The sequence below is a fragment of the Oryzias melastigma genome, linkage group LG3 (genome assembly GCF_002922805.2).
Source record: "Oryzias melastigma strain HK-1 linkage group LG3, ASM292280v2, whole genome shotgun sequence".
In the NCBI taxonomy this organism is placed as follows: Eukaryota; Metazoa; Chordata; class Actinopteri; order Beloniformes; family Adrianichthyidae; genus Oryzias; species Oryzias melastigma.
Window position 1 is genome coordinate 20,601,777 of NC_050514.1, and position 11,756 is coordinate 20,613,532.

The window sequence follows — 11,756 nt, forward strand, 5'->3', positions numbered from 1 at the left end:
TAAATGTGTGTGAATGGTCCAGGAGGGGGTGGATACATGCCTCCGGCTCTTTGTATTAATCTGAACTTGTTGGTGTGTTTAGTGGGGAAGCTGCGTGTTTTCTAGTCGCGGAGGTCGAGTTTGCGGTTCAAAGTTTGGGGGGATATGGAGGCAGAAAAGGGGGTGCATTGTTGGGGACCAGCAGGCTTTGTGCACCAGTTTTGTCCCCACTCCTGGTCTGGACTTTTTTTTTCTTTTCTGCAGAGCAGTGAGGCGAGGTAGACAGCGTGTGTCACTGTATACTTTCCCTGAAAGAAGATGATCAGTTATCAGATTAGAAAAAAGGGTTATTTGGAGGCCAATTTTGAATCTGAAAAATTGGTGACAAAAAACAATAATTATTTTAGATATTTAAGTGCTTTCCAAATTTTTTAAAATATTTTTTTAAAAATATGGGCATACATTTTTAAGCTAAACAAAACCAACAAAATCAGTATTTTTTTTTTAAGAAATGAGGCTGAGTGAAGCTGAGGCTGTGCTAATGTGTTGTTTTGCTTTGTCCCATAGGGAGACATTAAGTAGTGAAAACGGCAGATGATTGACTAAATTGTATTAAAGTGGACAGTCAACTCTGTTTCCAGGCAAGTTTAATTAAGATCCATACATACACTGAGGATGTTCACTGTTCATCTTATGTTTAAAAAAAAAAGTAGATCCGCCAAAAAAGTCGAACCAAATGAAACATTTCAATAAATGATCAATCAATCAATCTAAGATGTGTACATTACATTTATGGTTTGATTCTAACCACTGCTGTTATTTCCTTATGACACTTAGAATACCACAACCAAGCCACGTGGGAGTCTGGTGTAGCCTCAATGATGCAGAACAGTAAGTTGTTTTTATTTATTTTAATCCTAATTGCAGCTTTCTGTGTGGATGCATGAAAAACCCACTGACATTTTTGCATTGGTTGTTTTTTTGCAAAAAATAAAAAGTGAGAAAGGGAAAATGCATGCGTTTTATAAGATATAATATTTTTTTTTCTTTAAATTTGAATATATTTTTTGGCAGTAATTGTTTGGTAATTTTTTTTTTGTTGCAAAAACCAGGTAGGGAAGTTATAATTGAAGAAGAAGTTAATGACAGGCCGTCCTTCTCCAGAGAGAAGCAGAGGAGGGAGAAGTGGAGAATAAATAGAGGGGGTTGGGTTGAAAGGGAGATTTTTTGTTTCTGCTTGAGTTGGTATTAAATAATTGCACAGCCGTCTGCATTAGCGTTAGAGCTGGCTGCCAGGCTGCATACGAGATTAGCCCCGCACAGAGAAGAGCCCCTGCATGAAACACGAGGAATAGCAATAATGTCTTATGTAGATGAGTCCATATTCTCCCCGGACAGACTGCATGAACTAGAAAGAAAATGTTCACATTATATCCGCAGGCCTCACTCGTATAGGCGCAGGCATGAGCTCAGAGCGGGGGAATAAATATTAAAACAACCATGTTGTCGTGGGTGCCAATAAGAAAAAAATAGATGAAGTTAAATTTGTGTTGAAGTCAAACAAAAAACAAAAAGAAGGATAAACATGAAACATTTTCTCTCTTGCTGCTGGACAAGAGGTGTATGACATCAGTGATGAAGGTGTGTGGAATAATTTTATTACATTATTCTCCATATACCTGGATGCTCTGTGTGCTGTAATCTGTGCGCATTAGTCAGAACACTTTGTCCTGGTGTGTACAGGTGTGATCCAAATCCGGAATGTGTCCATTTTACGCGCCGCAGCGCGCTGATTTCTTTGTCCTCCCTGCCAGTTGTCTTTTCACGGAGATGATGGAGCCTTATCAAAGCTGTACAATAGCCCCCGTGCTCCTGCTTTTGCTGTGGATTCGTGTTAATGGGATGCACCCCTAGCTGGCTTGTGATGTCTGCAGAGGAGATATCATTGGGCCCGGGCCCTTTGGGTTGTCTAAAGGTCGCGACGGCCTCGCTGGCTTTTGTGCTAATAACTCCTGGGTGTATATGGTGGGGAGCGTCCAAATTGACACCATATGTTTTCCTATTAGTCGACGCGCAATAGAATACAAGGCGCATAATCAGCGCCAGCGGGCGAGATGGAGTCTGAGCACTTGAGGGAATTGCGCTCATGATTAAGACTTAACCTTAGGAGAGTTTGATTTTTATATGATGGCATTCGCCGACGGTTTTATCGATTAGCAGGATTTATAGGACTGGTGTAAATCAGAGGGGACGCGGCGGGAAGCCGCTGCGCAAAAGGACGCGTAATGCGGTTTGGCCAATTTCAGCGTAAGAAGTCTATTAATTCCACTTAATCCTGGAATTACTAAAAAACCAGGAGGGATGATAATGGATTTACCATCAATCTGATCCATGCTAGAAGATTATTACACATTGCGGCCAAAAGGATAGAAAGATTTATATTCAGTCAAGTAGAAACAGGTCTTTTTGGTATTTAATATAAATCCAATTTTGCGTTTTTTTTAAGGCGGCACATTTCAGAGCAAAGACACCCACCGATTGCACACAACAGGACTGCGGTGGCTGTGCGCATTTGTTGTCAAATACAAACAAGGGGGGAAAAACTGCATGTCACTTTTAATATGTTAAGAATCGAGGCGCGCCCTCGTTTGTGTGACCGCGCGTAGCCCCTGGCCACCTTAAAACGAAGTCTCCCTCCGAGGGTAAACGAGTAGCGTCCAATTTTGTCTGAGTGATATCCAAATGCAGACAGAAAGGGTCGTTTTATCATGCTACTATTTGTCGTGACGATGCGATTTTCAAAAGCAGAGCGGTGTCATAAAGTGACATGCCTGCCACAAGTGCTCCAACTGATCTTTTCAATTAGCCTCCCATGCATGATCCGAGGCGACTTCCGCCTATTTCCAGAAATTAAGCTCAAACTTGACGTGCAGCTAGCTTTATTTTAAAGACAAATGTCAGCCAGGCTCATCATATTTTCCCCCTCTTCTATATTTGGAGCTTATTTATTGCTAAGGAGCCTCTGCTCCCGGAGTCAATGCACCGGGCGGCAGCGCAGGGGAAGGCAGCGGAGACTCACAGAGCAGCTCGCGCACTCCGGGGAGCCTGCGCTCCTGTTTGGCTTCAGGTTTGCGCGCTTCTTCACTGCTTTACAGGAGCATTGAACAGTTTGAGGCAGGATTTATTTTTGATTTTTTTATTGTTATGAAAGCAGTTGTTTTAGGACAATAGCATTCAGAAAGCCACTTTGGAGACTTTCATTGGCGCATCCTCATGCGGTGTTTTGATGCGGTAAGAGCGAGGATGAAGCGGTTTTTCCAAAATTCCGAGCAATGGTTTGCCTTTGAATGGATTCTATTTTACACTTTATAACAGTGATGTCTCCTGTTATGCTGTCGGTGTCGATGGTTGTAGTTTAAGATGGACTTTTTCGTTTTGGTAAAATGGATTAAGATTTAGTATAATTTTGTTATGAAACAGACGACGATTAGAAAACATTTTGAAATGTTTTGGTTTTGAAATCTCTGCTCATGTGATGCTGTTGTGATTTGATTCTTGTTCTGCATGTGTCAGCTGCTGTTTTGGGGTATTTTTATTTCGAGCGCTTTGCTCCAGAAACAATCCTTTTGCGCACGGCGGTTTAACCTAACCGGTAATAAAACGCTATCAGAAAATAATTTTAAAAACAAATTTCTGTTGCCTTCATGTTCTGTGTTTGATCATCTTCATGCAATTGTTCCTGCTCGCTGGTGCGGTGTGATGGGGTGACTCCGATGCTTTGGTCTCCACGCAGGTCACAGTGGCGTGAACCAGCTTGGTGGCGTGTTTGTTAACGGAAGACCGCTGCCGGATTCCACCAGGCAGAAAATAGTGGAACTTGCTCACAGCGGCGCGCGACCCTGCGACATCTCCAGAATACTCCAGGTGACCGCCACTCTCCTGCCGGACAAAAGCTTTGCGCAAATCATTATAATAATCAATAATATGACCATTTCCTCCTGGAGCAACAAAGGAATGACATAATCATTTATGTCCCAAATAATGGATTTGTCAATTACAACTCCATGACTGGGAATGTAATAAAGACAGAAGAGTGAAAAAAGGAGGACTGCTCTTATTAAAAAAAAAATGCCTAATACACAATTCAAGGCATATTTTCTGTGTTTGTAGACCCATGATGAAGTCCAGGTGCTGGACAGTGAAAAGGTGATAATTATTTGAGCCATCTTAATAATTCCAATAAAAGTCATAAATAATGTATGTGAATTGTGTTTTTTTGTTTCCGATCCAGGTATCCAACGGCTGCGTGAGCAAGATCTTGGGCAGATATTATGAAACTGGCTCCATAAGACCGAGGGCGATAGGAGGCAGCAAGCCCAGGGTCGCCACTCCGGAGGTGGTCGCCAAAATCGCGCAGTACAAGCGGGAGTGTCCGTCTATCTTTGCGTGGGAGATTCGTGACAGGCTCCTGTCGGAGGGGATCTGCACCAACGACAACATACCCAGCGTAAGTGTATTGACTGGAAGTTGTGTGCATGATTTAATTTGCCACATGAAATGACTTTTTTCTCACGCAGCGGAGGAAAAGGAGATGAGCATCCAACCATTCAGTCTTATTAAATACACTGTGTTTCAAAGAGTGCGGGCGGGGGGAGGAGGAAGGGGGGGGGTGCATGTGACCACCCAAAACACTTTCTGTGTGGAGGATCTCTGTTGCCAATTTTTGCACTTTATAGAATAAGTCTGTTTTTTTAAATTACGCACGTGTTTTGCGCATTTATGGTGCGCCACGCCCCCTTAACCAATTACTTTCTCTCTTTTTTTAATCATATGTCATTTGTCATGCAGGTGTCATCAATAAACAGAGTCCTCCGCAACCTGGCTAGTGAAAAGCAACAGATGGGCGCAGATGGCATGTATGACAAGCTGAGAATGCTCAACGGTCAGACAGGAACTTGGGGGACCCGGCCCGGCTGGTACCCCGGAACATCAGTGCCAGGACAGCCCAACCAAGGTGAGCCTCATTATCTCACCGTGGCGACAGAAACACCTTGACGCACCGAGTGGTTTCTAAAATGGGACACGGCTCCAAAATAACCAAAAAATGTAGGTTACTATAAAACCCATATTACGCATTTGCAGGGAGGAAATTTCATTTATTTGATCTCGATCGGTCGGAATGTCTCAACTGACGCAGATATGGATGTGCGTGACTGCGGCTTCTCCTTTCAGCAGAGGTGTCCAAATGCGCGCATGCAGTTTCCCGGCTCTGCTGATGAAGAGGCAGAGCCGGGGAGCGGTGTAACGGGGGAAATGTAGTGGCATACAAAGGAATGTTTTCCTTCACACGCAATGATTGGTTATGGGAACGGCCCGCACGACGTGTAATTGCTCATTAGAGGAGCTTTGTGTCTCATTATGGCAACGCGCAGAGGAGTGTGGAGCAGCGAGGGATGCTGTGGAACTGGTTCACTGTCTTGTCGGCCTCCTGGAGGCCAAACACTCCGCAGCTTTTTGCTTCAGGTGCATTTGATTATTATTATTACATTTATAGGAAAAAAATACAACATTGTAAATAAATAAAAATTAATAAACAATGGGTTGTTAAAGTGCTCATTGGATCCAAAATCTGTTTTCTATTAGAGGGCCGAGTGAGCAGATAGAAAAGCTACATGGAGAGTGACAGGGCCCCAAAATGAAGTCCATCCAAAGAGGAACGAATAAAAAAAAACAGATTCTTCCTTTCATCCTCTTCTCCCTCTCAGAGGCTCGCCGCGGCTGCTCCATGGCTCCAAATCCCCGTCTATAGGATTTAGTTTCTCACTTTCTCTTTCAGTTTTAAGCGGTTTCTCAAGAGTGTTTTGATCCAGTCTGCGCAGCTGAAAGGTGCATCAATTGGGTCGGTATCCCGACTTCTTTTTCCTTTTTCTCCTGCTTTTCCGCCTCACTGACTGAAGCATACTAAAAAAGAATGAGCGCTTTATTTTTTTATTTATAAAGAAAAACAAATCCCATCCTTGCGTCAGTGGGTCTGGCAGAGGGATAATAGCTGCGCATTCCCTTCTTTTTATGGATTATCCAGAGTGAAGAAAACAAACAAAATTGCTCTCCATATGATTATGCAGCGGGGGAACGTGAGGTTTTCCTCCTCTGACCCTCACACGCTGCAGCACATCCTTCAACAATCAATTAAAACATATCATTGTTAATTTAATACTTAATAGCTTCTGTAATTAACTATAAAATAAAATAAAAAATCTCTAATTCCAAGCCTCCCGACGGGCTTCAGTGAGATCTCTCCATCAGCTGCTTAATTTCGCATTAACTTCTCGGTGTGATAATGACGTCCAACAACAAGACAGACATTAGTCGATAAGCCTCGCCCAGCAACTGAAGGGGGCCTTTGGGCCCACCGCGGACGAGCAGGAGCAGTGAATAGATTGGCCTTATTTTGTGTTGTTCAGGGGGTTGCATGCTCTCTCCTCACTCATTTGTTTCCAATTGAAGACAGAAATCCTGACTGGCGTGTAGCTGGCCGGGGGACGTGATTAATGATGGTAGTGGGTAAGGGTTAACACACTGGACTCAAAGCTCTGTTGACTGGGATCTTCATGCGCACAATGGCGGAGCACTATAGCCTGCGCGCCTCCACAGAGAGAGGATCCTTTTGTCATCTCCCCCCACCCTCATATATTACACCCACCGTGGGCTCGCCGCTCGTCCCTGCGCGTCCATAGTTTAATGGTTTCCCTTACTCCTTAAGGCATTGTATGGTTCTGAAAAGCGTCGTCTCCTATTCACAAGTTGGTGGTCACCTCAATGGCTCTACCAGCGCCCATGTGGGAACGGACCAATGAGCCACGGATCTGTCCTTAAAAAAAAAAAAAAAAGAGGGTATCTAGAAGAGCTTTGAGGTTTTTCTTTAAAGTAGATTTCTTCAGCTTTGAAAAGAGACTCGCCACATCTTGTCACATTTCTCTCTTAACCTTTTCAGAGGACTCGCCATTGTTGCTCTCCCTAAACATGCTTTTCCCACAATATTTTATAAATAAACCCGGAGCCTTTTTGACATCCTTCTCACCCTGGCACCCGATCTGGCAACATTAGTGGAAGAAATTACAATAATTCCTCTGATTTTGAATTAAATTAACCATGATGGGGGGGAGAAGCTTTAATTAATGATGTTGTAGCGCGCTCTGTACAATTATCTGTAGGCTGATGCAACACCAGGCTGGATAATTAATTATTCAATTAGCTTAAGTGAATGTATATTTTCCATTAATCGCCTCTGTCTCTCTCCTCCTCCACTTTCAGAGGGCTGCCAACAACAGGACGGCGCGGGAGAGAACACCAACTCCATCAGCTCGAACGGCGAGGATTCAGAGGAGACGCAGATGCGCCTGCAGCTCAAGAGGAAACTGCAGAGAAACCGCACGTCCTTTACGCAGGAGCAGATCGAGGCGCTGGAAAAAGGTAAGCGGTTATAAAGCACGAATCTAAGCCCAACTTTAGGCCAATTCAATACGAGTTTGCTTATTTTTTTACACGTTTGATCTGTGCAGAGTTTGAAAGAACTCATTACCCGGATGTCTTTGCGCGAGAAAGACTAGCGGCAAAAATCGACTTGCCTGAGGCAAGAATACAAGTGAGTGGGCATCACTTTGACGCATTTAATATAAAAGTTAATTTTAAAAAGTTATCTCAGCTGGAATAACAAACAAAAATATACATTTTTTAAATTTCAGGTATGGTTCTCAAATAGAAGAGCAAAGTGGAGGCGAGAGGAGAAGCTGCGGAACCAGCGCAGACAGGCCAACAACTCCTCCAGTCACATTCCCATCAGCAGCAGCTTCAGCACCAGCGTCTACCAGGCCATCCCACAGCCAACCACACCGGGTATGTCTCCCACACCCAACAGAATCACGACAAAATGTTGATATTGTGCGCAAAAATCCCACTATGAGAGGATTTTTGCGCAATTGGAGCTGGAAATATTAGCTTCATAAAGATGATGATTCTCTAAGTCTGTGGATTCAAAGGGCTGCTGTGAGTTCACACCAAGAAGGTGCTTTTCTGTTAATGGATGATTGAACAAAACTTCTCAGCTGACTGTCTAAGTAATTACCGAATCAAGCACACCGACAGCGCTGAAGCTCATGCTCACAAGTCAATCACCTGAGACACGCACCGTGCTGTATCTGTCCGGGCCCATCAGCCTGTCAGCCCGGCGCGTCATCCAAACGCACGCACCGCTGCGCGCTAATGAGATGAGCTCCCACACCGGAGGACCGCGTGCGTCGGGAGAGAGATTTCTGCGGTTTAGGCTCATTTTCTTCTCACTCACAGTGTCGTTCACCTCGGGGTCAATGCTGGGGAGACCCGACTCTGCACTCACAAACACCTACAGCGCGCTGCCCCCCATGCCAAGCTTCACCATGGCGAACAATCTACCTATGCAAGTAAGTCTGCTATGATAATGCTTCCGACTGGTATGCCAAAACAAACTTCCTAAAAGGTTTTATTAGAGACTTTCTGTCTTAAAATACTAAAAAAAACAAGATTGAAAAAATAAAATAAAGTTGCACAGCAAACAGCTGACACTCATGGGTTGGCTAACTGTAACATTCTTTTCTCACCTTTAGCCCAGCCAGACCTCCTCTTACTCCTGCATGTTGCCTACCAGTCCGCCTGTGAATGGGCGGAGCTACGAAACATACACGCCCCCTCATATGCAGGCACATATGAACAGCCAATCAATGACCACTTCTGGTACCACCTCAACAGGTAGGCAGAAAGTTCTTGTTTTTGCTTCAACACAATTGGGAGCTAATTCCTTAAAAAAATGGTGCAAGATGTCAAATCAATCTGCCACCTCTCATGTAATAAAGGGGGGTACTTCATATTTAAAAACTTCACATAATATAGGTGGCATGCTCCACTGCACTGCATGTTGCAGTAATATATTTTAGCTTTCCTTGACATTTATGTTCTCGCTTTAAATAACAAAAACACATGTCCTGATCATATTTATGGATTCATCTTTGAGTCCACTTCTTGTCTGGTTTTGCACATATATAATTTCATAGTTGCATGTGGGTCTGCAAAAAAACAACCCATTTGGTTAGACTAAACCATCTAACCAGGTGATTGATGATCCGTCAGAGCGGCCGCCTTTTCTCTGTCAAGCCCGTTTGAGGGATCTCACAGTTTATACATGTGAGGGTCAATATTTCTACATGGCATATTATTCCCTCTCTGCAGGAGCATGAGCGGCGCTCATTTCATTGGCACTCTAGGCCATCATGTCACTCCTACGACTCCGCCACATAGTTTAGTTCCACCCCATTAGGAGGCTGTTTCTGAAAGCCATATATACTGGTTATAGTCATGAAGAGTTAATCATGCATAACCACATTTCCTCTGTGCTAAATTGCTAATTAATTTGATTCATTTGCTGTTGTACTCTCTGTTTAAATGCCATTTCCACCGCCTCAATTTATCGAGCTTGCAAGCGCTCTTGCAGTCACAGTCTGCAAGCCCTGTGACTCATTGTAGCCTCGTGCTGCCTGTTCTGCAGGCTTTTAAAGCACAATCATCTGCCTCACAGTCACCCGTCACCCTCCTTATTCTTGGTGCAACTCTTCATCTCATGTAAACATGCTAGGAGTTTTTTTGTATTTGACTTTTTTACTGATGTCGCGTTGTTTTTCTTCCCATCTTCTCTGCAGGACTCATCTCTCCTGGAGTTTCTGTCCCTGTCCAAGTCCCAGGGAGCGAGCCTGACATGTCTCAGTACTGGTCAAGACTACAGTAGAGAGAAGAGCTACTTCACCCTGTAACCACCCACTCCACCATCGCCCTCCGGCAGTGCTCCTCACACATGCATGGCACAGGAGAGTAGAGACAGTTGAGAGGAGGCAACAGAGAGGAGAAGGGGAAAGAGAGAGAGCCTTGGGACGTCTGGGCTTTGTTTCTTCATCGGGACAGTGTGCTGTTCTGTAGCTCTGGGCACATTTGGACGAGGACTTAGACGAGAGAACAACGATGGAAAAACTGAAAATATGGACCTCTGTAAAGTGCCCGATGTTAAGTTTTTATGGAACAAAAACTTATCTGTTTTTTTCTATTTCCATCTTCAGTCATTGTTTCCTTTTTTCTCTGGTGTGTTTGTAAATGGCCATTTGTATGTTATTATGAAAAAAGAAAAAAAAAAAGACACGACAAAATCAAGTACTGATAGATGGACTGCTAGAAAACCATGTTGGTCTTGCGTTTGTTTGGAGGAGAACCAGAGAGATTCTGCCATGACTATCTTTTAATCCACTTATATCGAGACTTTGTAGCAGCCTTTGCATGGTCTCTGGATGCTTTTTGCATATCAATGAAGACGAAAAAAGCTGGAGTGAAGACTTACCATGTCAAAAAAGAAAAAATATATATTTATTCGTTATATTTCCTAAGAATGGATATTTCAAAGGGGAAAGTCCGACTCCATCCACCCACTGAAGCTGCCTTCAGGGCACTTTTGGCACATTGAATTTACTGGCATACTTACAAAAAATAAATGAAGAATGACCATCAGGAAAGATGGTGTGCAAAACCATTTTGGACCTCTTGTTTCGGTGGCTGGATCGAGTCTACCCGGCGACGACGTGGAAAACAGGCATAAATGAAACCTGTAGTCTGTAAATGGTAGACTGCATCTTCAGTATAATCCAGTTTGTTTATGTCAAAAATGTAAAGTACTTGTCTTCCCGTGAAATCTTCAACAAAAGATTTCGAAAAATAAAAGTTGCTTTCATTTATATCCCCGAGAATATTTTATAAATGTTTCATGCATAATGAAATACATTTCTTTAGGGTCAGGTACAATTTGTCTCTTAGGTATAGTTGTAATATAGTGTCCTATGGTCAAAAAATGTGCAACTAGAAATATTTAATTCCTATAATTATGATTAAACATTGCTTGACAGAGTTTTAAACTTAAGTGTTTGGCAGTTGTTTACAAGTACATATCAGATTTAATCATTGTTGATTGTAAAACAGACCAAAGCCTTTGTATTTCATCTAGTACACTGTTCTTTTTTTGTTTTAAGATATTAGTCTTGTGTTGCAAAAATTTTGTAAACACATTCTGTTTAATTACATTGGCTTCGAGTCCAGAAGACTGCAGTCGAACCCCGCAGTCCTTATTTATAATTGAAGACCAGGGGAGGGTTTTTCTAGCATCATCTGTCATGCTCTTTTTGAGTTTTTCTTTTTTTTTTTTTTTTGCATTTCTATTTCAGAGTGTACGGAGAACATGGACACATAACTGGGTTTACGTCAGCATTGCTTCTGAGATAAAAATGTGTACACGCTGTCTCTTCAATATTTCAATTTAATTTTATTTAAAATGGAGCTTTCTAAATGTATTTTGTGAAAACTATAAAAAAACATTTTGTACAGTAAAAAAATTGTGTCTTAAAGAAAGCCTTTTTTTGCGTAGTCAATGCTGTTTTTTTTTTTTTTTTTTTTACAAAGCCAGCTACAAATTCGAGCATCTTTTGTGTTGACCGGTCCAGCTAAAACAGCCTGTAAAACAGATTTCAACTCCTCAGATTCCCACTGAACAAAGGTGACCAAAATAACAAACCTCCCTTTCTGTAAGGGGCTGAAACCAGTCGACAAAGACCACACAACACACCACCGGAGCACAATGAGAAAGGTCAAGCAATTCACCATCGCTGGCTGTTGTTTTAGTAGAGTTACGATGGTATGAAAAAGAGAAAAAAAAA

General features: G+C 42.7%; 1 protein-coding gene across 5 annotated transcripts in view; it reads left to right on the forward strand.

The window, feature by feature from the left end:
- The window catches only part of pax6b (paired box 6b), an 18,523-nt gene extending 6,767 nt beyond the window's left edge, over positions 1-11,756 (forward strand). For 2 of the 5 annotated variants that reach the window (XM_024295784.2, XM_024295785.2), the window contains exons 3-14: positions 817-870; positions 1,597-1,620; positions 3,773-3,903; positions 4,150-4,185; positions 4,271-4,486; positions 4,828-4,993; positions 7,294-7,452; positions 7,542-7,624; positions 7,725-7,875; positions 8,326-8,438; positions 8,622-8,763; positions 9,708-11,756. In XM_024295784.2, the coding sequence (XP_024151552.1) occupies positions 817-870; positions 1,597-1,620; positions 3,773-3,903; positions 4,150-4,185; positions 4,271-4,486; positions 4,828-4,993; positions 7,294-7,452; positions 7,542-7,624; positions 7,725-7,875; positions 8,326-8,438; positions 8,622-8,763; positions 9,708-9,793 (1,361 nt within the window). In that variant the 3' untranslated portion in view covers positions 9,794-11,756. The remainder of the gene's footprint in view (positions 1-816; positions 871-1,596; positions 1,621-3,772; positions 3,904-4,149; positions 4,186-4,270; positions 4,487-4,827; positions 4,994-7,293; positions 7,453-7,541; positions 7,625-7,724; positions 7,876-8,325; positions 8,439-8,621; positions 8,764-9,707) is intronic. The other 3 variants (XM_024295788.2, XM_024295786.2, XM_024295790.2) reach the window with 3 other exon arrangements.